This window comes from Pantherophis guttatus, chromosome 15 (genome assembly GCF_059756535.1).
Source record: "Pantherophis guttatus breed Tessera chromosome 15, ASM5975653v1, whole genome shotgun sequence".
Taxonomy (NCBI): Eukaryota; Metazoa; Chordata; class Lepidosauria; order Squamata; family Colubridae; genus Pantherophis; species Pantherophis guttatus.
Genome location: NC_142077.1, coordinates 9,530,362 through 9,555,464, shown reverse-complemented (window position 1 = coordinate 9,555,464; position 25,103 = coordinate 9,530,362). Strand labels below are relative to the sequence as shown.

At 52.2% G+C, this 25,103-nt stretch overlaps 3 protein-coding genes across 3 annotated transcripts; all 3 read right to left on the bottom strand.

Moving 5' to 3' along the window:
* Nucleotides 1-620: 620 nt before the first annotated feature.
* LOC117656561 (proproteinase E-like) lies at nt 621-10,751 on the bottom strand. The gene is made up of 9 exons (XM_087879363.1): nt 10,725-10,751; nt 7,916-8,041; nt 7,585-7,773; nt 7,222-7,319; nt 5,864-5,998; nt 5,253-5,389; nt 5,029-5,171; nt 1,887-2,039; nt 621-694 (listed from the first exon to the last, which is right to left on the bottom strand). The coding sequence occupies exons 1-9, from the start codon at nt 10,749-10,751 to the stop codon at nt 677-679; spliced, it is 1,026 nt and encodes a 341-aa protein (XP_087735489.1). The 3' UTR covers nt 621-676.
* A 2,065-nt stretch (nt 10,752-12,816) lies between these two features.
* Nucleotides 12,817-16,697, bottom strand: LOC148111879 (proproteinase E-like). The gene is made up of 8 exons (XM_087879390.1): nt 16,658-16,697; nt 15,614-15,705; nt 15,388-15,485; nt 15,125-15,259; nt 14,864-15,000; nt 14,398-14,540; nt 12,922-13,116; nt 12,817-12,846 (listed from the first exon to the last, which is right to left on the bottom strand). The coding sequence occupies exons 1-8, from the start codon at nt 16,695-16,697 to the stop codon at nt 12,817-12,819; spliced, it is 870 nt and encodes a 289-aa protein (XP_087735516.1).
* Nucleotides 16,698-20,182: 3,485 nt separating this feature from the next.
* On the bottom strand, nt 20,183-24,817 carry LOC148111878 (proproteinase E-like). The gene is made up of 8 exons (XM_087879389.1): nt 24,778-24,817; nt 23,755-23,846; nt 23,523-23,620; nt 22,695-22,829; nt 22,417-22,553; nt 21,351-21,493; nt 20,316-20,468; nt 20,183-20,209 (listed from the first exon to the last, which is right to left on the bottom strand). Exons 1-8 carry the CDS (start codon nt 24,815-24,817, stop codon nt 20,183-20,185), a joined length of 825 nt encoding a protein of 274 aa, XP_087735515.1.
* Between the last annotated feature and the right edge of the window lie 286 nt (nt 24,818-25,103).

The window sequence follows — 25,103 nt, the reverse complement described above, 5'->3', positions numbered from 1 at the left end:
TGGCTAAGACGCTGAGCTTGTCGATCAGAAAGGTCGGCAGTTCGAGTCCCTAGTGCATCATAACGGGGTGAGCTCCCGTGACTTGTCCCAGCTTCTGCCAACCTAGATGTTCGAAGGCACGTAAAAAAAAAAATGCAAGTAGAAAAATAGGGACCACCTTTGGTGGGAAGGGAACAGCGTTCCGTGCGCCTTTGGCGTTGAGTCACGCTGGCCACCTGACCACGGAGACATCTTTGGACGGCGCTGGCTCTTCGGCTTTGAAACAGAGATGAACACCGCCCCCTAGAGTCGGGAACGACTAGCACGTATGTGCGAGGGGAACCTTTACCTTTTTACCTATTCTTTATAGGCTTGGCAAGGGGGTCTGGGATGAGGCTGTGTTCACCGCATGGTGGAAAGCCGGAAAACAGATTCCTTCACGGCCTCGTGCACCTCTTTTGCATGCTGAGGAGGCTTTTTTGGGAGAGGAGATGGGGACACCCCAGAGACTTTAGCCAAAATGCTTTTTTGGGATGGACTGTTTTTCCCATTCATAGAAAGGCCCCTGTTGTGCCCAGGTTCCCTCCCTCCTCTGTCCTCCCCAACGCGGAGAGGAAATAAGACTCAAACACAAGACCAGACAGCATCTCCAAAGTGACTTTATTCTGGAACTTAAAAGGCTGGCATGTTCTCCTCCTCACTGCCCTTTGAGTGTCTGAAAGGAAAGGAAGAAGGTCTTAGAGACAGCAGGTGAGGACAAGGATGGTGGCGCGGTGGTTAGAGTGCGGTACTGCAGGCTACTTCAGCTGACTGCTAGCTGCAGTTCAGCAGCTCGAATCTCACCAGGCTCAAGGTTGACTCAGCCTTCCATCTTTCCCAGGTGGGTAAAACGAGGACCCAGATTGTTGGGGGCAAGAGGCTGACTCTCTAAAACTGCTTAGAGAGGGCTGTAAAAGCACTGTGAAGCGGTATGTAAGTCTTACGTGCTATTGCTATGGTTTACAAGGGAGAAATTGAGCAGTATCTGCCCCCTGTTTCTTCAGCTCGAAATAGCTGTATGGGAACTACGATGCTGCAGGTTCCCCTCAAGGCCACCAACCTTTCAGACTTCAGGGACCACTAAATTCATAATTTTAAATCTCTTGGTCCACTAATATGATCTGCCTAATGACTGGCTGGGTGGGCGTGGCTAGTTGGTCATGTGACTGGGTGGGCATGGCCAACTCGATGTCACTCACATCGAGGGGTGCCTCACCAGCTTCTATTCACCCCTCCCCTCCCAGCCACTCGTCACCTCCCCACCCGGGCTCCTTAGGGCCCCAACAGGAAGCAGCTGTTGGAGCTAAGCAGCCACCATGAGAAGGAGTTGTCAAATCAGCTGGCTCAGTTCAAATTGGATCTGATCGAGAAGGAGGCTCAGAAGAAGCACCTCACTGAGGACTAGGAGCATAGGCTTTCCAAGCAGAGGGAAGACCTGCAGGAGTGCAAGGCCAGGTATCGGCGCCTGGAGGCTCACTGGGCTGAGATGGTCAGCCAGTTCCAGGCCATGATGCAGTCCCACTGGAATGAGGCCCTCTGGCTCTTTGTCACCAGCAGCGCTTCCCTCCAGCCTTTGCCCAAAGCCCCACACCAGGAGGCTGAAGCAGACCCCAAGTTGGAATTTCTGCCCCCCTCCGACCCACACAAAAAGACCCCAAAGGGGGAGACTGTCTGCAGCAACACAAACATTCATTGCATGTACCTGTCCCAGGGGCCGTAGTTTGAGGATTTAGTGCAATATAAGAAATGCAAATAATTTTTCCGCGGACCACCAAAATTTTCTAATGGAGCACCAGTGGTCCATGGACCACCAGTTGGTGACCGCTGATCAAGAGGTTTCTCGTAGCTAAGGGAAAGCAGCATCTCACCTTCAGGATCCAGCCGTCGAAGGCAGAGACTCTGGTGAAGACGGTGGGCTTCTTCAAGGTGTTACAGCCCATACTGGACACGAAGCTGGTAATCCCGTGGACGTACCACCGGCCATCGTTGCCCTGGCAGTTGAGGGGGCCACCGGAGTCACCCTGTCATGTGGCACAGAAAGTCTGTGATTCCCCAGCATTTGTTTCTCTGAATCCGGCCCAGCTTCGCCCCATGATAAGATTTGATCAAGGCTGCTCGGGAAATTGGACATGTCAATGTAATGCAGATTTAAAGCTGACCAGCCCCTTTAAGACTGAGGATAAGTCAGCAGGGGTATTGCCCTTTAAGAAGCTGTCTATATAAGGGAGGCCATTAGAGGGCATCTCTCTCTCTCTCTCTCTCTCATGTATCTCTCTCTTCATGGTGTTCTATCTGCATTGTAGTTCTCTGTGTAGAGTTGAAGAAGACTGATTGCTTGCCTGGTATGTGCCTACCACTTGTATGTCTGTATATAGAAGTCTTGTATATGAACTCTCTCTTCATGGTGTTCTATCTGCATTGTAGTTCTCTGTGTAGAGTTGAAGAAGACTGATTGCTTGCCTGGTATGTGCCTACCACTTGTATGTCTGTATATAGAAGTCTTGTATATAAACCACTGTTTGTAAGACAAAACCTCTGTGTCCTGTACTTTCCTCCTGGGTTGTCTCAAAATAGTAGTCAAGCTGTAAACACTCTTGACAGGACAAGAGGGGAGAGCAGAAGCCACAGCTAAACTAACATTCTGGGGTACGTCAAGGCAGCGTAAAGAGCATACCCTGCTCTTCCCTGCCAGCTATGATGGCCCGTGACGGAAGGGCGAGATACCCTGATTTTAATCAGATATAAAAAAAGATGTGGAGACTCTAGAAAGAGTGTTGAGAAGAGCAACAAAGACGATGAGGGGACTGGAGGCTAAAACATATGAAGAATGGTTGCAGGAACTGGATAGGTCTAGTTTAATGAAAAGAAGGAACAGGGGAGACATGATAGCAGTCTTCCAATATTTGAGGGGCTGCCCCAGAGAGGAGGGGGGTCAAGCTGTTTTCAAAGGCACCCGAAGGCCGGACAAGGAATAATGGATTGAAACTGAACAAGGAGAGATTCAACCTGGAAATAAGAAGAAATTTCCTGACAGTGGGAACAATCAACCGATGGAACAGAAGTTGCCTTCGGAAGTTGTGGGAGCTTCACCACTGGAAGCTTTCAAGAAGTGACTGGGCTGCCATCTGTCAGAAATGGCGTAGGGTCTCCTGCTCGGGAGGGGGCGGGTTGGACTAAATGACCTCCAAGGGCCCTTCCAACTCTGTCAGTCTGTTAAAGATGCCCAGCACTTTGGAAATGGGCAGGAGAGAACGCTGCCCTCTCTGCTCCTTGGACTCATTTCAACGTGGCAAACTTCAGGAAAGGCTTTTTCTGCCGGCTTTCTGCTTTCAGGAACATCCCAACATTAAAAAAAATAAAAATTAAAACAGGGGTACAGTCAGTGCCAACGTCCGAGCACCATCTTCCCTGCAGTACAGTAAATGTCTTCAGGTGCTGCCTCCTGGTGGTCACCTTTAATCATTACGCAGAAGAGCCAAGTTCTCTGCCACCTCGTCTTTCCCCCCACTTCCTTGATTTTTCTCCTGGCATATATCCCATTTCTTAACTATTCCCAATTCCCTTTCGCAATTTCCATATTTATGTCCAAGGGAGTCTTTGAAACGGGGAGACAGACTAGATTTATTCCTGTACGACTCTTCTACCTTCTTGGCCTGTGGCTGGCTTGGGGAATTCTGGGAGTTGAAATCTAAACATGTTCTTAAAAGTGTTTGCCAAGTTTGAAAAACATACAGTCTAAAATTTACTTCTGTTTGGCTGGATGCCTTCACATTTAGAGGCTTTTTCTGACCGGGGGGGGGGGAAGTAGCTCCTCCTGCTTTGCTCCAGGAGTTTCAAGAATGCGAGAACGTATCGATCAAGTGAACAAAAATATTAAGAATTGGCCCCCAAAAGGCAGCCCGTTTTTCTGTATTTGACCATTTACATTCCCTTTGTAAACTAAGATCATGGCATCCGGCCCTCTCAATTCCTAGCAAATAGATGGAGAAGAAATGGAGGATTTTATTTTCCTGGGCTCCAAGATCATTGCAGATGGGGACTGCAGCCAAGGAATCAAAAGACGCTTGCTCCTGCTATGGCAAATCTAGACAGCATGCTAAAAAGCAGAGACATCACCCTGCCAACAAAAGTGCGTACAGTCAAGGCTATGATTTTCCCAGTTGCAATGGATGGCTGTGAAAGTTGGACCATAAGAAAAGGCTGAGCAGCCAAAGAATGGAGGCCTTTGAACTCTGGTGCTGGAGAAGACTCCTGCGAGTCCCTTGGACTGCAAGGCCATCCAACCGGTCAGTCCTAGAGGAGATCAACCCTGACTGCTCTTTGGAAGGCCAGATCCTGAAGAGGAAACTCAAATACTTTGGCCACCGAATGAGAAGGAAGGACTCCCTGGAGAAGAGCCGAATGCTGGGAACGATGGAGGGCAAAAGAAGGAGGGGACGGCAGAGAACGAGGTGGCTGGATGGAGTCACTGAAGCAGTTGGCGTGAGCTTAAATGGTCTCTGGAGGATGGTAGAGGACAGGAAGGCCTGGAGGAACGTCATCCATGGGGTTGCGATGGGTCGGACACGACTTCGCAACTAACAACAACAATCAAGATCAAGTGAGGTAGTAATACCACTCTCTAAAGCCTTAGTAAGACTACACCTAGAACGAGGTGGCTGGATGGAGTAACCGAAGCAGTCGGCGTGAGCTTCAATGGACTCTGGGGGAAGATAGAGGACAGGAAGGCCTGGAAGAACGTTGTCCATAGGGTCGTGATGGGTCGGACACAACTTCGCAACTAACAACAAATTCCCTTTGTAGTGTAGTGCCTCCTATCGGCCACCAGAGGGTAGCATTCACCATCCCTTCCTGCTTTGAAGATTCTTTCCTAAATGCTGCTCTGTAGTTTTTACTACTCGATTTTTCTTGTTTTGACAGGCTGTTTAACTGCCTGTAGAACTTTGCCAGAGCAGTTTAAGGAAACGAGACCGTGCCCAACGGTGTTCCTCCTTCCAGGCGCCCACTTACATTGCAACCAGATTGGATGTCACCTCCAGCGCAGACCATGCTTGGCCGGACGGAGCCTCCCCACCAATCGGGCTTCCTGCAGTGGTCATAGTCCACCACGGGCAGGAGAGCCTGCTGCAGCTTGGTGGACAGAGGCCCTCCAGCTGTGGAGGGAAAAACAGCGTCAGGCCTTCCTGCCAGGCTCCCTGCCCTCCCCCCTCCCCTCCAGAGAGCACCCCACGTACTGAAAAGACGTCCCCAGCCTGTGATGTAACAAGGGTATCCGTTGGGCAGGACGGTCTCTGGCTCGGGAATGCAGGCCAGGCTGACTTTGTCGTTGAGTTCCGCCCGGCGGGAAAGTTTCAGCAGGGCGATGTCATTGCTGGAGCAGAAGAGGGAGATAGACGTGTGGGTGGGAGTCCAGGGGTTTGCTGGGTGGGCGTGGCCTAGTCGGCCTCCTGCACCATGGCGGGGGGTGGGTGTTTTTGCCCTCCCCGGGCTCCGGAGGCTTTCCTTGAGCCTCCGGGAGGGCGAAAATGGCCTCCCCAGGCTCCGGAGGCCCTGTGGAGGCCTTCCCGAACTTCCCGAAGGCCCATTTTTCGCCCTCCCCGAGCCTCCACATATGCCCTGCACTTACCTGCATCAAAAACGGGCCGTGTGGGGACTCCTGGGAGGGGCGGGGTGGGGTGGGAGGGGCCAGCCAGGAGTGGGATTTGGGGGTTGTCCGAACTGCACAGAATCTTAGCTAGAGGTTCTCCCGAACCCCCAGAGTCCCATCCCCAGCAGCGTGTGGGACGCTGGAGGCTTTCCTTCTCTCTTTCCACCCCCCCCCGAATGACGGACATTCTTTGCCTACCCGCAGGATACACAACTGGGTTTCCAGCTGGGATTCACGAAAATGTCTTCAGGGTTGATGGGGACGTGTTGCTCAGATCCTTCCTCGGCTGTGAGGTCATAATCCCCCAGCACCACCTTATACGTCCGAGATCGCCTGTGGAAGAAATCGCCCAGCGGCTTTCAGAGGGCAGGGGAGGGTGCTCAGGGGGTCTGCGTGCATCCCCCTCCCCCGCAGACTAGAGGGGTTGGGCGACCTCGCTCCTTACTTTGGGAAAAAGAACCTAAACAGGACAAGGGGCTCCCAAATGTGCTTTTGACCTGGATGACTGAGAATCTCTATAGATTTTTAGGACCAGCCTGTGATATGTCTACAAAGGATGAAAGCAGGAAAAACTGACTTTAAACAAAGGGGGCAAGAGAGAAGAAGGAAAGGAGAGAGGGAAAGAAATGAAGAGGGAAAGAAATGAGAAGAAGGAGCTAGAAATAAGAAAGAGGAAAGGAAGAAGAAAATAGATGGAAGAAGGAAGGAAGGAAGGAAGGAAGGCAGGAAGACAGAAATAAGGACGGAATAGAATGAGGAGCGGAAGACATGAGAAGAAGGAAGGAAGGAGATAGAAATGAGAAGAAGGAAGGAAGGAAGAAGAAAATAGATGGAGGAAGGAAGGAAGGAAGATAGAAACAAGGAAGGAACAGAATGAGGAGGGGAAGACATGAGAAGAAGGAAGGAAGGAGATAGAAATGAGAAGAAGGAAGGAAGGAAGAAGAAAATAGATGGAAATTGGAAGGAAGGAAGGAAGGAAGATAGAAATAAGGAAGGAATAGAATGAGGAGGGGAAGACATGAGAAGAAGGAAGGAAGGAGATAGAAATGAGAAGAAGGAAGGAAGGAAGAAGAAAATAGATGGAGGAAGGAAGGAAGATAGAAACAAGGAAGGAACAGAATGAGGGGAAGACATGAGAAGAAGGAAGGAAGGAGATAGAAATGAGAAGAAGGAAGGAAGGAAGGAAGAAGAAAATAGATGGAAATTGGAAGGAAGGAAGATAGAAACAAGGAAGGAATAGAATGAGGAGGGAAGAAATGAGAAGAAGGAAGAAGAAAATAGATGGAAATAAGAAAGAAGGAAGGAAGGAAGATGGAGATAAGGAAGGGAATGAGAAGAGGGCAAGGAGAATAAGGAAGGAAGGAGATAGAAATGAGAATAAGGAAGGAAGGAAAAAAGAAAATAGGAAGGAAGGAAGGAAGGAAGGAAGGAAGGAAGGAAGGAAGGAAGGAAGGAAGGAAGGTGGGCTCCAAGGAGGAAAGGGGGAGGCTCCCCATGCAAAGCCTCTCTGGACTCCAGAGGGAGGGCGATGCTCCAGCCGTGCCCGGAAAACTTACGAGATGCAGTGGGCAGCTGTCATGACCCAGTCGGGGGTAATGAGGGACCCTCCGCAGGTATGACGGAAGACGCCATCTCTCTCGTACTGGAGGGAGATCTGCGAGAGGGCAAAGAGAGGGAGACGCTGGGAAGGGGGAGATGTCACCCACCCTAAAGAACACCTGGTCCAGCCGCTCCGCACTCAGGCCAGGCTTTCTCAGCCTCTCCTGGAGACGCTGGGGGGGATGGGGCAGCCTAATTGCCAGCCATTCAGGCCGATCCGGTTCGTTCGGCTCAAGGCAGAGCTCTTTGCCTGTGATGGCTGTCAGTCCTCTGCGGTGCTGATTGGGTGCGCCTGACGGGGAGGAGTGGGGCCACGTTACCTGCCAGGGCCAGCTGTAAGGCTCAGCGTCTTCGCCGTTCACCACTCGGCTGTTGGAAGAGTAGGCTGGTTGCCCACACCCAGCGGCTGCAGAAGAGAAGAGGGGGGACTGTCTGAGACCCCGGACACTGAGCCCTCCGAGGAGCAGAGACCTTTTGATCTTTTCCTCCTCCAAGACCAGGGCAAGGGGCTAGGAGACCCCCGGTGATGGGGGGTGGGAGGGCGGGGGATGCGTCTTTACCACCGGCCACCAACAGGACGTTAATCAGCAGCGGAAGCATCTTTTCAGGATGACTGTCAGGCCATCCTGAGCCTTAAATACCCCTCCCCACAGGTGCCACGGGGACCTTGGGCACAGCAGGTGTGACAATGCCCATGGCCCTGGCGGGGTCAGCCAAGGCCTGCTCCCCAGGGAAAGCAACAGCTGGCGCCTTGGCCAGGCGAGGAGGGCCAGGAAGCTGCCAAGGCCAGGGGCGAAGTTGACGTAGAGGGCATGAGACGCTTCCTCCCCGTTGTGTCCCCCCGTAACGGCGGCCGATTCCCACCGCTCCATGGGGGGAAAAAACAAAAAAAATAAGGATTTCTGGGCTGGCTCCCAGGGGATTTCCTGGCAGATCCAGCTGGGGTGCAAAAAAACACCCTGAATTTTGCTCCTGCTTGGAATTAGCCCGTCATACGATCCAGACGTGGCAGTCAGGAATGATCCTTTTGTTTCCAGAAGTTTATGTAACACGGGTAGTGTGATTTTTTTTTTAATTTAATTTTTTTTGCCCAGAACGGCTTACTTGGCAAGCCTTGGCTCAGCGGTGTGTAATCTAGAAAGGATGTGAACGCCACATGTGTGTGTGTGTGTGTGTGTGTGTATGTGTGTAACCCAAAGGTGTGTGTTTCTTGCCCAGTGGAGAAATTGTGTGTGTGGGGTGTCTGGGGAGGCAGCCCCCCGCCCTCTGGCTCCTTGTCCTCCTTTCCCTGTGTGGGGAAATCCCATTTCCTGAAAAGGACCCGTTCCTGTGAACAGCAGACCGAAGGCGCCCCAATTTCACCAGGGGGCTGTTGTGGCTGACACCCCTCCCCCCCTCTGCTATGCTAAAAGAGAATAGATCCAAGATGGTATTCAGTTATTTTCCCTACCGGTTTGCAAATGTGAAGTCACGCGCACGCATGCGTCCAACCTTCTGTGCATGTGCTTTGCTGGCGTGTGCGCCTTCCATGCATGTAACTGGCTTCAAAAACATGCCTAAATAGAATGGCATAGAGCCGGTGCGGGTAGACGGGCCCACCCGCGATTTCCACTACTGGTTTGGGTGAACCGATCCGAACCGGCTGAATACCACCATAAGTTCAGCTACCTTTTCAGGTGAACCGGTCTGAACTGGCTGAATACCACCATAAGTTCAGCTACCGGTTCAGGTGAACCGGTCCGAACCGGCTGAATACCACCATAAGTTCAGCTACCTTTTCAGGTGAACCGGTCTGAACTGGCTGAATACCACCATAAGTTCAGCTACCTGTTCAGGTGAACCGGTCTGAACCAGCTGGATACCACCATAAGTTCAGCTATCATTTCGGGTGAACCGGTCCGAACCAGCTGGATACCACCATAAGTTCAGCTACCTGTTCGGGTGAACCGGTCCGAACCAGCTGGATACCACCATAAGTTCAGCTACCTGTTCGGGTGAACCGGTCCGAACCAGCTGGATACCACCATAAGTTCAGCTATCATTTCGGGTGAACCGGTCCGAACCAGCTGGATACCACCATAAATTCAGCTACCTGTTTGGGTGAACTGGTCCGAACTGGCTGAATACCACCATAAGTTCAGTTACTGGTTCCGGTGAATGGGCTTCGGAATCATTTGGAATAAGAAGAAAAAGGGACATCTCCAAACTTCAAGTCCCAGACTCTTTTCTCCCTGTGATTCTGGCCAGCCCGCCAAGTGTACAGGGTCATTCGTATTTCCTTCAATACCTTTGGGTTAGACTAAATGACCTCTGAGTATCTGCCAGTTCTGCACAGCTATATATGTGTACAGGTAGTTGACTGACAACAGTTTGTTTAGTGACCGTTCAAGGTTACGATGGCACTGTAAAAAAGGAACCTGCGACCATGTTTCACACTTACGACCGTTGCACGTGACTTACATTCGGACGCTTGGCAAGCGGCTCATATTTATGATGGTTGCAGCGTCCCAGAGCGAGGTGAATGGGGGAGCCAGATTCACTTAACAACGATGTCCCTAACTTAACAACCGCAGGGGTTCACTGAACGGACACTCTACAAGAAAATGGGGCAAAGCTCACTGAACAAGTTTCTCGCTTAGCAATGTAAATGTCGGGCTCAATTGTGGCTGTACCTTGAGGACTACTGGCATGATAAGTATCTATTCCAGCAAAGAATAATCTTAACAGGAGAACGTCCATCCAGGTGGGTGGGTGGGGATATACCCAGGAACCACTTCAGCCGATGGGCATCGGTCTTCCTCCCTGCTTTACTGTGCCTTGAGGGGGGGGGCTGCCACTGTGCAAACCAGCCCCAAGCCCCTCCATTCCCAGATAGGGATGTCGCAACTTCCCCCCCCCCTCAATCAGCATATTTGCTTGGCCAAAGGGTAAACGTAAAGGTTCCACTCACACGTAGGTGCTAGTCGTTCCCGACTCTAGGCGGCGATGCTCCTCTCCGTTTCAAAGCCAAAGAGCCAGCGCTTTCCGAAGACGTCTCCGTGGTCATGTGGTCGGCATGACTCAACGCCAAAGGCACACGGAACGCTGTTCCCTTCCCACCAAAGGTGGTCCCTATTTTTCTACTTGCATTTTTTTTTTTTTTTGTGCTTTCGAACTGCTAGGTTGGCAGAAGCTGGGACAAGTCACGGGAGCTCACCCCGTTCCGCGGCGCTGGGATTCAAACCGCTGAATTGCCGACCTTTCGATTGACAAGCTCAGCGTCTTAGCCACTGAGCCACCGCGTTCCTGAAGGGTTTATTAGGAAGGGGATTATTCTGCCTGCATCTCTGGACCAGCCCCTTTCGTAACTCTGGCTTTGGGGAGAAAATTCAGACCTCCCCCCCCCCAATTACGATAGCCTGCCTAAGGTTGGAAAAGTGGGGAGCGGGGGCTCTGAAGGTTCTGTTTTGTAGCAACCCACGTGAATTGTGGCCGCACAGAGGGCCATCGATCGCTCGCTTGTCTGAATATGCTTATCCTTCTTTGTGAACAGGCTCTTCTGGCCGAGAGCTGGACAAGTGGGCCCTGACCCCACATGTAGCTTTCTTCTGAGCCCCCCACCCAACCTTTCCCCAGCCGGCCCACGAGAGAGAAAGACAGGTGAGAGAAAAGGTAAGAGATGCATCTTCTTCTTTGATGTTGGACTGATTTCTCTCTCTCTTTCTCTCTTTCTTCCTTTCTTTCATTCTTTCTCTTTCTCTTCCTCTTTCTTTCTCTTTCTCTCTTTCTCTACCTCCTTTTCTCACTTTTTCTTTCTTCCTTTCTTTTTCTTTCTCTTTCTCTCCCTCCTTTTCTTTTTCTTTCTTTCTTTTTCTTTCTTTCTCCTCTCCCTCTTTTTCTTTTTCTTTCTTTCCTTCCTCTTTCTTTTTCTTTTTCTTTTTCTTTCTCTCTATCTCTTTCCTTCTTTCCTTTTCTTTCTGTCCCTCATTTTCTCTTTTTTTTCCTTTCTGTCTCTTTCTTTCTCCTTCTCTCCCTTCTTTTCTTTTTTTCTTTCTTTCCTTTCTCTTTCTCTTTTTTCTTTCTCTCCTTTCTTTCTTTCTTTCTCTTTCTGTCCTTCCTTTTCTCTTTTTCTTTCTTTCTTTCTCTTTCTTTCTCTCTTTCTCTCTTTCTTTCTCTCTTTTTCTTTCTTTCTCTTTTTCTCCCCCCCCCTCCTGCTTGTGGAGTTTAGAGGAATGCTTGAGATTTTATGGACATCACAGAGGATGAAACACACATTGAATGTGGGTCCAAAGCAGTGGTGAAATCCAACTTTTTTAAACTACTGGTTCTGTGGGCGTGGTGTGGTGGGCGTGGTGTGGTGGGCGTGGTGTGGTGTGGCTTGTTGGTCATGGCAGCTGAAGGATATTGCAAAATCTCCATTCCCACCCCACTCTGGGGCCAACCAGAGGTGGTATTTGCTGGTTCTCCAAACTGCTCAAAATTTCCGCTACCGGTTCGCCAGAACCTGCTGGATTTCACCCTGGTCCAAAGGGGTGACGGGGGAGGGGGGGAAACCAATACTCATGTCGCCTCTGTAGAAATTAACTCCCAACGGTGTGTGTGTATGTGTGTATATATAGCACAGGTATATATTTTCATTTAAAAGGGCATATCATGTGGGTTTAGTTCTGCCAGATTTTGCACACCCTTCATCAGGGGCAGAGAGGGTGAAGAAGGGATCAGGGAATGGAAGCCTCCTTGGGGCGTGTGTCCCCCACTCCAAACACGGTGGCACCTCCCCCCCCCCAAATGACAGTGGAGAGGAGAGGATTCGAACAAGACCAAGAAGAAGAAGAAGAACAAGAGGACAACATGCTGCAGCCAGGAAAATATTTATCATTACTATTATTTTTTATACAAGTACAGCTCAATCTGGAAACGCCACAGGTTTCTGCTTAACTGGAATATCTGGAAATGATCTGCAAGGAAAAAAGCGACTATCTGGCATTAGGGAGTTGTGCGAGGAGGGCACGCTGGTTTGTGAGCGTGCAAAAACAGCCTGACCAGGGGTGGGCTTCAAAAATTTTAGCAAGGGGTTCTCTGCCCGGTTGCTGGGTGGGCATGGCCATGGTGGGCATGGCCTAGTCGGCCTCCTGCACCACGGCGGGAGGGGTGTGCATCTTTGCCCTCCCCGGGCTCCAGAGGCTTTTTTTGAGCCTCCGGGAGGGCGAAAATGGCCTCCCCAGGCTCCGGAGGCCCTCTGGAGGCTGGAAACTTCCGGTAGGCCCGTTTTTTGCCCTCCTCGAGCCTCCGCGCGCGCCTGCACTTACCTGCATCCAAAAAGGCCCACGTGGCAACTCGGGAGGGAAGGGGTTGGCGTGGCCAGCCAGGAGTGGAATTTGGGGGTTTTCCGAACTGCACAGGATCTTAGCTAGAGGATCTCCCGGGGTGAGCGTCTGCGAACCCCCAGCAGCCCACCCCTGGGCCTGACCTACACAAAGCTTGGTTTCTCTCACTGGCCTGAGGCGATAAGAGGCTGTCGAGTTGGCCGGTGGGAAAAGGGAAGGCCGTTTTGGAAGACCCCGTTGCATCGCTCAAGCGCAAACGTCGACCGAATTGTCCCACTTGGAGGGGAAGGGACGGACACGGGGAGCTCCGAAGAGGGCAAGGGGATCTCACCATCCTCCCCACCCTCCCACCTGTCCCCTCCCCCTCCCCCAAATATGGAGACTGGGCAATACCTGCTCCATCCAGGGGATGAAAGCAGAGACGCGGGTGAAGACGGTGGGCTTCTGCAGGACGTTGCAGCCCCATATCGAGACGAAGCTGGTCACCCCATGAACGTACCACCGGCCGTCAGCAGCTGGGCAATTGAGGGGGCCACCGGAGTCACCCTGAAATATGTAGTTTATCCTTAGAAACATGCTTTCCCCCCCACTCCCTAAGCTGCCTGGAAAGCTTGTTAGCGGCAGGACAAGGCAAATATTTCTCAGCTGCTGTCTCCCTGGGAGGGGGCTGTTGCTCACAGAGCCCCTCCCCCCCCATCCCCCCAGCTCAAGGACAGGATCCTCACAGTGGTGGAATTCAAATTTTTTTACTACCGGTTCTGAGGGCGTGGCTTGGTGGGCGTGGCAGGGGAAGGATACTGCAAAATCCCCATTCCCTCCGAACTCCTGGGGGAAGGATACTGCAAAATCCCCATTCCCTCCGAACTCCTGGGGGAAGGATACTGCAAAATCCCCATTCCCTCCAAACTCCTGGGGGAAGGATACTGCAAAATCCCCATTCCCTCCCCACTCCTGGGGGAAGGATACTGCAAAATCTCCATTCCCTCCCCACTCCTGGGGGAAGGATATTGCAAAATTCCAATTCCCTCCCCACTCCTGAGGGAAGGATACTGCAAAGTCTCCATTCCGACCCAACTCTGGGGCCAGCCAGAGGTGGTATTTGCCACTTCTCTAAACTACTCAAAATTTCCGCTACCAGTTCATCAGAACCTGCTGAATTTCACCCCTGGATCCTCGGAGGGATTTTCTCCAGCATTTTCTAGCTTTTTGTCCAGACACACAACGCAGTAAGGGGCAGCCTAATTTCCCCTGCATTGCCGTCCCTGGAGATTTTTAAGATGATATTGACTTGTCTGGAATGGGATAAGGCAGCGACGGCTAACCTTTTTGCCATTGCGTGCCAAAAGTTGGGGGGAGTGCAGGGGGGATCGCACACACACATGCCCACACCCATAATTCTATGCGCCTCACCCCCGTGCATATGTGTGCGACCCCTCCGTGCTTCCCCCGCTTTTGGCACGTGATGGCATCATGGGTGCAGTAAGCCTGTTTTTCGCCCTCTCTAGGCTCCAGAGCCTTTCTAGGAGCCTGGGGAGGGCAAAAACGGCCTTCCCCAGCCTGACTTTCAGTGGGCCCAGAAGGCCCAAAAGCTGAGCTTGCATGCCGACCAATATGGCTCCGCGTATAGGTTCGCCATCACGGGTATAGGGTCTCCTGCTCGAGCAGGTGGTTGGACTAGAAGACCTCCAAGGTTCCCTCCAGGTAGCTCTATTCTGATTGGATCGGATTGGGTTGCTAATCCAGGAAAGGAGATTCCAGTTTCCTTTGTCCCCTGATCTCCAAACCCCAGACTGTACCCGGCCGGGACCCCTCCGGGCTTCTACTCACGTGACAGGCAGATTTGATGTCCCCGCCGGCACACACCATGTTCTCCTTGGCCGAAGTTCCCCACCAGTCCGGCTGGGAGCAATGCGCGTGGTCCACCACTGGCAGAAGTGCCTGCTGCAGGACGTCAGGGGTGGGGCCTCCGGCTGGAAGAGAAACATTCCCACCCCACCCCCGGTGAATGGTTTCACTCTTTCCAGGGTGGCCCAGTGGTTAGGATGCGGTATTGCAGGCGAACTCTGCCCCACTGCCAGCAGTTCGATCCTGATCGGCTCAAGGTTGACTCAGCCTTCTGTCCCTTCAAGGTGGGTAAAATGAGGACCCAGATTGTTTTGCGGGCAAGAGGCTGACTCCGTAAACTGCTTAGAGAGGGCTGTAAAAGCACTGTGAAGCGGTATATAAGTCTTAGGTGCTATTGCTATTCCCGCGGCTGTCTTCTCTGTCCCCCCACCTCCCGGCCGGGACCTACTGTAGAGCCTGCCCCAGCCAGTGATGTAGCAGGGATGATGGTTAGGGAGCACTTCTCCTCGTGGGGGGAGGCACGCCAGCTGCACCTTGTCGTTGAGAATGGCCGGGCGGGAGAGTTTGATCAGAGCGATGTCGTCCCTGCAAGAAGAGGTGTTGGGGAGCGGATTTTTTTCCTTCCCCGCCTGGGATTTCCTTTACAAGAAGACACCCCCCCCACCTCCCGGCCAGCCACCCCCTTTGAAGCAGGAATGGTTCTACTCACCCGCAGGTGATGCAGTCGGGGTTCCAGCCGGGATGCACGAAGATGTCCCCGGAGTTGATTAAGATCTTCTGTTCTGGGCCTTCTTCCTTGCGCAGGTTATAGTCACCCAGGACGACCCTGTAGCGGTTCTGTGGACTGAGGGAAGGGGGCAGCGGGGTGAGACCAGGGGGGAGGATGCTGGGTCTCCTTCTAGCCCTTCATTAGCGAGCGCCTCCTTCCCCTGCCCTGCGCCAGGAGCGCCAAGGTGCCCGAGGGAGACTCACGAGATGCAGTGCCCAGCAGTGATCACCCAGTTGGGGTGGATGAGGCTCCCCCCGCAGTTGTGGTAGAAGTCATCTCCAGCCTGGTATTGCAGAGACACCTGCGGCAAACGAGGGAGAGGGCGGACTTGTTAATCCCCTCCCCCTCCAAAGTTCTCCAAAGTTCTCACCCAACCTTCTGCCTTTGTGGTGCGGCTACTGGGAGTAGGGAGGGGAATCGCCCACTTACCTGCCAGGGCCAGCTGTAAGGAATGGCATCTTCTCCGTTAACTACCCTCCCGGTTCGGATGGGGGAATACACGGACTCTCCACAGCCGTGGGCTGAGCAAAATGTGGGGGGAGAAAAATCACACAATCAGTTACAGAGTTGGAAGGGACCTCGGAGGTCATCTAGTCCAGCCCCCTACTCACGCAGGAGACCTGGATTAGGGAGATTCGAACCACCGAACTGCCGACATTTCTGATCGACAAAGCTTGGTGTCTTAGCCACTGAGCCGCCTCATCAGGCGAATCACCTAATCTAGTCACACGGAGTTGCCTTTCCAAGGACTGCTTCTCCCGTCTTCCTGGCCACTAACTCTCTACATGGATGCGTAGCCACACACAGACACTCAATGAGTTACTACCCTGTTTTCCCTGAAAATAAGACCTCCCCTGATAATAAGCCCAATCGGGCTTTTGAGCGCATGCACTAAAATAAGCCTTCCCTCCCCCTGAAAATAAGCCCTTCCCAAAAATATTTAAACGCAGAGCTGGAAATCAGATAAGACGGCAAGAGGAGCCCCATCTTGCTCCACGCGCCCCAAAATAATAAGACCTCCCCGAAAATAAGGCCAAGAGCTTATTTCGGGGTTCAAAAAAAATATATAAGACAGGGTCTTATTTTCGGGGAAACACGATTGTGCAAGACGTGGGTTGTTGGTGCCCAGCCTCTACCACCGCTTCTGCAAATGCCAGTTCAATGCCTAAAGCTGCGGAAAGAGAGTTGGTGTACCTGTTGCCACAATAGCCCGACTGCCACCGTACCCCACCCCATGCCTGCTTTGGCTGAACAGCCCTTCACCCCCCCACACACAATTCCTGGAAGTCAGGGATGATGTCCAGTGGCTCGGGGCAGAAAGGAGAGGCGATTCTTCCAGCCCAGCTGAATGAAGCAGAAAATCCCAACCGCAAAACATTTGGGGGTTTGGGGGCACATGTCACCCTCGTTCTCCGGCTTTTCCGGGAGCCCAGCATAGGTGCCGAGTGCCCCTGCCCAGGTGGTGGGTTTTACCCTCGGCGGCCAGCAGGAACGCGAGAAGGAGTTTCCACATGCTGATGGCAGAGTGGCTCTCTGGGACGGTGGGGGTAGCCGCAGCCCCTTTTATGCCGCCCCTTTCCGAGCCCAGGGATGGGGACACGTTGCCACTTCTGGCGGCCCAAGGACAGAGTTTAGCCTTGTGTCCCAAACTCCTATCTGCCCTCCCCCTCCCGCCCCACAGGAGACGCAGCTGTTCGGAGGACAAGGGGGGGGCAGGGAGGTTTGCGGGAGAAGAAGAAGGGGCACTGCCAATCCGTGCCGGCAGGGCAAAGGCCTTGCTGGCCAAACAGCACCAGGAGTTTCTTCTGATCTTACTCAGGTTAACCTGTATCTGGGGCCAAGAGGGACTAGAACCTTGTCTCAGTTTGGAGAAGGGACCCAGTTGCTCAGAGACAAGGCAGGCCAAGGGTTCGAGGCTTGGTGAAGCCGGCAGCTAACCTGCCAGCCCTGGCCGGCCTCTTCTTGACAGAGCAGGGCTGACCTGCCATGAAGCCTCTTCCTCAATGCTGGCGGGAGGAGTAACAGAATAACAGAGTTGGAAGGGACCTTGGAGGTCTTCTAGTCCAACCCCCTGCCTAGGCAGGAAACCCTACACCACTTCAGACAAATGATTATCCAACATCTTCTTAAAAACTGTCCAGTGTTGGAGCATTCACAACTTCTGCAGGCAAGTTGTTCCACGGATTCATTGTTCTCCCTGTCAGGAAATTTCTCCTTAGTTCTAAGTTGCTTCTCTCCTTGATGAGTTTCCATCTGTTGCTTCTTGTCCTGCCTCAAGGGCTTTGGAGAATAGCTTGACTCCCTCTTCTTTGGGGCAGCCCCTGAGATATTGAAAGACTGCTCTCATGTCTCCCCTAGTCCTCCTCTTCATTAAAGTAGACATACCCAGTTCCTGCAACCGTTCGAAAAAGGAAAGTTGTAAAACGGGACCAAAATTCACGTCGCAAATGTTTCGCTCAGCAACATAAATGTTACACTCAAAATTGGGGTTGTAAGCCGAGGATTACCAGTAGTGCCTCTGAGCATCAGCAGAGTGGCCTCTTCTGTGACAACACCCCCCACCACTCCCCAGAAACATAAACATCCTAAATAGGATGGCAGAGAGCTGGTGCGGGTAGGCGGGCCCACCCGCGATTTCCGCTACCGGTTTGGGTGAACCGGTCCTAACCGGCTGAATACCACCATAAGTTCAGCTACCAGTTCAGGTGAACCAGTCTGAACCGGCTGAATATCACCATAAATTCAGCTACCAGTTTGAATGAACCAGTCCGAACCGGCTGAATACCACCATAAGTGCTGCTACCGGTTTGGGTGAACCGATCCAAACTGGCTGAATACTACCATTCTTTCTCTTTCTCTCCCTCCTTTTCTTTTTCTTTCTTTCTTTCTCTTTCTTTCTCCTCTCCCTCTTTTTCTTTTTCTTTCTCTCCCTCTTTCTTTTTCCTTCTCTCTCTCTCTTTCTTTCTTTTTCTTTCTGTCCCTCCTCTTCTCTTTTTCTTTCTTTCTTTCTCTTTCTTCCCCCCTCTCTCCCTCCTTTTCTTTTTCTTTCTCTTTCTTTCCTTCCTCTTTCTTTCTTTTTTTCCTTTCCCTCCCTCTTTCTTTTTCTTTCTTTCTCCCTCTCTTTCTCTCTCTCCTACTTGCGGAGTTAAGAGAAGCAATGCTTGAGATTTTATGGCCATCACAGAGGATGAAACACACATTGAATGTGGGTCCAAAGCAGTGGTGAAATCCAATTTTTTTTTACTACCAGTTCTGTGGGCGTGGCTTGGTGGGCGTGGCAGCTGAAGGATATTGCAAAATCTCCATTCCCACCCCACTCTGGGGCCAGCCAGAGGTGGCATTTGCCGGTTCTCCAAACTGCTCAAAATTTCCGCTACCAGTTCTCGTGAACCTGTCAGAACCTGCTGCTCCCGGTCCAAAGTGGTGTCAGGCGGGAAAAGCGAATACTCATGTCGCCTCTGTAGAAATTAATTCCCAAGGGTCTGTGTGTATGTGTGTATATATAGCACAGGTATATATTTTCATTAAAAAGGGCAGATGAGTTACTACATGGCACTCAGAAATGAAGCGCCTGGATTTAACTCTCTCTTCTCCTTAAATTTATGGGGTTTATATATTTATTTATATCCCACCTTTAATTTGGCTTGGACCTCCAACTCTTCCTCTCTCTACAGAAAGGGTGTAGTAACTAGTGACTCTCTTTCAAAGCTTAGTAAAAGATTTTCCTTTCCATTTATTTATTTATTTATTTATTTATTTATTTATTTATTTATTTATTTATTTATTTATTTATTTATTTTATATACCGCCCTTCTCCCAAAGGGACTCAGGGCGGTGTACAGCCAGCATAAAACCCACAAGTATAAAATTTAAAAAACAGTTTAAAAATATTAAATAGTTTGGCCCGTAATTCAAATAAACAACCCAATTTAAATAATTTAAAAAAGAATAAAATTTAAAAAAATTAGGCCAGCCCGGCTTGTTGAAATAGAAGCGTCTTGAGGGCCCGGCGGAAGGTGCGCATCTCGGGGGGGCAATTCGTTCCAGAGGGCAGGAGCCCCCACAGAGAAGGCTCTCCCCCTGGGGGTCGCCAGCCGACATTGCTTGGCTGACGGCACCCGGAGGAGCCCCTCTCTGTGGGAGCGAGTTGGCCGGTGGGAGGCTATTGGTAGCAGAAGGCGGTCTTGTAAATACCTGGGTCCTAAGCCATGGAGCACTCTAAAGGTGGTAACCAATACCTTGAATCGCACCCGAAGGACCACCGGAAGCCAGTGCAGCTCGCGCAGGAGAGGTGTTACATGGGAGCGCCATGACGCTCCCATAACACCCGCGCGGCCGCATTCTGGACCAGTTGGAGCCTCCGGGTTCTCTTCAAAGGGACCCCCATGTAGAGAGCATTACAATAGTCCAGGCGGGATTTGAATCTTTGGAGAGCTTCTGCGGGCATCATGTGGGTTTAGTTCTGCCAGGTTTTGCACACCCTTCATCAGGGGCAGGGAGGGTGAAGGAGGGATCAGGGAATGGAATGACAGTGGAGAGGAGAGGATTTGAACAAGACCAAGAAGAAGAACAAGAGGACAACATGTTGCAGCCAGGAAAATATTTATTATCCTTAGTATTATTTTTTATACAAGCAGAGCCCAATCTGGAAACGCCACACGTTTCTGCTTAACGGGAATAGCTGGAAATGATCTGCAAGGCAAAAACCGACGATCTGGCATTAGGGAGTTGTGCGAGGAGGGCACGCTATGCTGCCTGAACAGGGGTGGGCTTCAAAAATTTTAGCAAGGGGTTCTCTGCCCGGTTGCTGGCTGGGCGTGGCCATGGCGGGCATGGCCTAGTCGGCCTCCTGCACCACGGCGGGAGAGGTGTGCATTTTTTCCCTCCCCGGGCTCCAGCGGCTTTTCTTGAGCCTCCGGGAAGACGAAAATGGCCTCCCCAGGCTCTGGAGGCCCTCTGGAAAAGGGAAGGCCGTTTTGGAAGGCCCCGTTGCATCGCTCAAGCGCAAACGACCGAATTGTCCCGCTTGGAGGGGAAGGGACGGACACGGGGAGCTCCGAAGAGGGCAAGGGGGTCTCTCCATCCTCCCCACTCACCCACATGCCCCTCTGATATGGGGGCTGGGCAATACCTGCTCAATCCAGGGGACGAAAGCAGAGACGCGGGTGAAGACGGTGGGCTTCTGCAAGGTGTTGCAGCCCCATGCCGAGACGAAGCTGGCTATTCCCTGAACGTACCACCGGCCGTCAGCAGCTGGGCAATTGAGGGGGCCACCAGAGTCACCCTGAAATATGTAGTTTGTCCTTAGAAACATGCCTTTTCCCTCCCCCTCTCCCTAAGCTGCCTGGAAAGCTTGTTAGTGGCAGGACAAGGTGAGTCGTTTCTTGGACATCCGTGCAAATATTTCTCTGCTGCTGTCTCCCAGGGAGGGGGCTGTTGCTCACAGAGCCCCCCCCCCCCATCCCCCCAGCTCAGGGACAGGATCCTCACAGTGATGGAATTCAATTTTTTTTACTACTGGTTCTGAGGGCGTGGCTTGGTGGGCGTGGCAGGGGAAGGATACTGCAAAATCCCCATTCCCTCCCCACTCCAGGGGGAAGGATACTGCAAAATCCCCATTCCCTCCCCACTCCTGAGGGAAGGATACTGCAAAATCTCCATTCCCTCCACACTCCTGGGGGAAGGATACTGCAAAATCTCCATTCCCTCCACACTCCTGGGGGAAGGATACTGCAAAATTATCATTCCCACCCTATTCTGGGGCCAGCCACAGGTGATATTTGCCGTTCTCTAAACTACTCAAAATTTCCGCTACCAGTTCGTCAGAACCTGCTGAATTTCACCCCTGGATCCTCAGAGGGATTTTCTCCAGCATTTTCTAGCTTTTTGTCCAAACACACAACGCAGTAAGGGGCAGCCTAATTTCCCCCGCATTGCCATCCCTGGAGGTTTTTAAGACCATATTGACTTGTCTGGAATGGTATACGGTCTCCTGCTCGAACAGGGGGTTGGACTAGAAGACCTCCAAGGTCCCTTCCAGGTAGCTCTATTCTGATTGGATCGGATTGGGTTGCTAATCCAGGAAAGGAGATTCCAGTTTCCTTTGTCCCCTGATCTCCAAACCCCAGACTGTACCCGGCCGGGACCTCTCCGGGCTTCTACTTACGTTACAGCCGGCTTTGATGTCCCCGCCGGCACACACCATGCTCTCCTTGACCGCAGTTCCCCACCAGTCCGGCTGGGAGCAATGCGCGTGGTCCACCACTGGCAGAAGTGCCTGCTGCAGGATGTCAGGCATGGGGCCTCCGGCTGGAAGAGAAATATTCCCACCCCACCCCCGGTGAATGGTTTCGCTCTTTCCAGAGTGGCCCAGTGGTTAGGATGCGGTATTGCAGGCTAACTCTGCCCCACTGCCAGCAGTTCGATCTGGTTTCAAGGTTGACTCAGCCTTCTGTCCTTCTGAGGTGGATAAAATGAGGGCCCAGAAGGTTGGGGGCAAGAGGCTGACTCTCTAAACCGCTTAGAGAGGGCTGTAAAAGCACTGTGAAGCGGTATATAAGTCTAAATGCTATTGCTATCTTCCTTTCCTTCCTAACCTTCCTTTCTTCCTTCCTCCCCTCCCTTCCTCCTGCCCTCCCTCCCAGTGGTTAGAATGCAGTATTGCAGGCTAATTCTACCCCACTGCCAGCAGTTCGATCTTGACCTGCTCAGGGTTGACTCAGCCTTCCGTCCTTCTGAGGTGGGTAAAATAAGGACTCAGATTGTTGGGGGCAATATATGTTAACTCTGTAAGCCGCTTAGAGAGGGCTGTAAGGCACTGTAAAGCAGTTTATAAGTGCTATTGCAATCTTCCTTCCTTCCTTCCATCCTTCCTTCCATCCTTCCTTCCTTCCTTCCTTCCTTCCTTCCTTCCTTCCTTCCTTCCTTCTTCCCTTCTTCCCTTCCTTCTGTCCTTCCCTCCTTCCGTTTCAGTGGTTAGAATGCAGTATTGCCGGCGAACTCTGCCCACTGCCAGCAGTTCGATCCTGATCGGCTCAAGGTTGACTTAGCCTCCCATCCTTCCAAGGTGGGTAAAATGAGGACCCAGATTGTTTGGGGGGCAAGAGGCTGACTCCGTAAACCGCTTAGAGAGGGCTGTAAAAGCACTGTGAAGCGGTATATAAGTCTTAAGTGCTATTGCTATTCCCGCGGCTGTCTTCTTCCCCCTCCCCCCCACCTCGGCCGGGACCTACTGTAGAGCGTGCCCCAGCCAGAGATGTAGCAGGGATGATGGTTAGGGAGCACTTCTCCTCGTGGCGGGAGGCACGCCAGCTGCACCTTGTCGTTGAGGACGGCCGGGCGGGAGAGTTTGATCAGAGCGATGTCGTCCCTGCAAGAAGAGGCGGCGCCGGTGTTGAGGAGGGGATTTATTTCTTTCCCTGCCTGGGATTTCCTTTGCAAGAAGATACCCACACCCACACCCACCCATCCCGGCCATCCACCCCTTTGAAGCAGGAACAGTTCTACTCACCCGCAGGAGATGCAGTTGGGGTTCCAGCCGGGATGTACGAAGATCTCCCCAGGGTTGATTAAGATCACCTGTTCTGGGCCTTCTTCCTTGCGCAGGTTATAGTCACCCAGGACGACTCTGTAGCGGTACTGTGGACTGAGGGAAGGGGGCAGTGGGGTGAGACCGGGGAGGAGGACGCTAGGTCGCCTTCTAACCAGGGGTGAAATGCTCCCGGTTCGGACCGGATTGCCCAATCCGGTAGCGATGGCGGCGGGTGGTTCGGAGAACCGGTAGCAAAAATCCCTGCGACCCCCCCCCCACACGCCCAGCTCAGCCGCACGATCATCAGAGGCTTTTTTTTTTTTTTACTTTTAAAAGCATTTTCTACAACCTCTTCCGATGAAAAAAATGCTTTCAAAAGGTAAAAAAAAAAGCCTCTGATGATCGCGCGGCTCAGCTGGGATCGTCAGAGGCTTCTCAAAGCATTTTTTTCTGCAACCTCTTGGCCGAAGAGGTGGTAAAAAAAATGCTTTGAAAAGTATCTGACGATCCCAGCTGAGTTGCCTGATCGGCAGAGAGGCATTTTTTTAAAATCCTCTCTGACGATCCCAGTTGAGTTGCCTGATCAGCAGAGGCTTTTCAAAGCATTAGAAAAAATGCTTTGAAAAGTTTAAAAAAATTAAAAGGTTGGCCACGTCCACCCAGTCACATTACCCCCTCACCAAGCCACGCCCACAGAACTGGTAGTAACAAATTTTACATTTCACCCCTGCTTCTAGTCCTCCATTAGCGAGCGCCTCCTTCCCCTGCCCTGCGCCAGGAGCGCCTAGGTGCCCGAGGGAGACTCACAAGATGCAGTGCCCGGCGGTCATCACCCAGTTGGGGTGGATGAGGCTCCCCCCGCAGGTGTGGTAGTAGTAATCTCCAGCCTTGTATTGCAGAGACACCTGCGGCAAATGAGGGAGATGGCGGACTTGTTAATGTTGCCCACCAAGACCTTCCTCTCCCCTTCCTCTTCCTCTCCCCTTCCCCACCTTTGTGGTGCAGCTACTGGGAGTAGAGGGGGAAATCGCCCACTTACCTGCCAGGGCCAGCTGTAAGGAATGGCATCTTCTCCGTTAACTACCCTCCCAGTTCGGACGGGGGAATACACGGGCTCTCCGCAGCCGTGGGCTGAGCAAAACGGGGTGGGGGAGAAAAATCAAAAAATCAGTTACAGAGTTGGAAGGGACCTCGGAGGTCATCTAGTCCAGCCCCCTGCTCCCGCAGGAGACCTGGACTAGGGGATTCGAACCGCCGAACTGCCGACCTTTCTGATTGACAAAGCTTGGTGTCTTAGCCACTGAGCCGCCTCGTCAGGCGAATCACCTAATCTAGTCACACGGAGTTGCCTTTCCAAGGACTGCTTTTCCTGTCTTTCCAACCACTAACTTTCTACATGGGTGCATAGCCACGCGCAGACACTCAATGAGTTACTACCCTGTTTCTCCCAAAAATAAGACTTCCCCTGATAATAAGCCCAATCGGGCTTTTGAACACATGCGCTAAAATAAGCTTCCCCCCCCCAAAAAAACCCACCCCAAAAATATTTAAACGCAGAGCTGGAAATCAGGTAAGACGGCAAGAGGAGCCCCGTCTTGCTCCATGCGCCCCAAAATAATAAGACCTCCCCCGAAAATAAGACCAAGAGCTTATTTCGGGGTTCAAAAAAAATATATAAGACAGGGTCTTATTTTCGGGAAAACACGGGTAGTCGACGATTGTGCAAGACGTGGGTTGTTGGTGCCCAGCCTCTACCACTGCTTCTGCAAATGCCAGTTCAATGCCTAAAGCTGCGGAAAGGGAGCTGGTGTCCCTGTTGCCACAATAGCCCGACTGCCACCCTACCCCGCCCCATGCCTGCTTTGGCTGAACAGCCCTTCAGCCCCCCAACTCCTGGGAGTCAGGGATGATGTCCAGGGGGAGGAAGGAGAGCTGAATGAAGCAGAAAAACCCAAACCGCAAAAGATTTGGGGGCTTGGGGGCACATGTCACCCTCGTTCTCCAGCTTTTCCGGGAGCCCAGCATAGGTGCCAAGTGCCCCTGCCCAGGTGGTGGGTTTTACCCTCGGCGGCCAGCAGGAACGCGAGAAGGAGTTTCCACATGCTGATGGCAGAGTGGCTCTCTGGGACGGAGGGAGTAGCCCGCAGCCCCTTTTATGCCACCCCTTTCCAAGCCCAGGGATGGGGACACGTTGCCACTTCTGGCGGCCCAAGGACAGAGTTTAGCCTTGTGTCCCAAACTCCTATCTGCCCTCCCCCTCCCGCCCCACAGGAGACGCAGCTGTTCGGAGGACAAGGGGGGGGCAGGGAGGTTTGCGGGAGAAGAAGAAGGGGCACTGCCAATCCGTGCCGGCAGGGCAAAGGCCTTGCTGGCCAAACAGCACCAGGA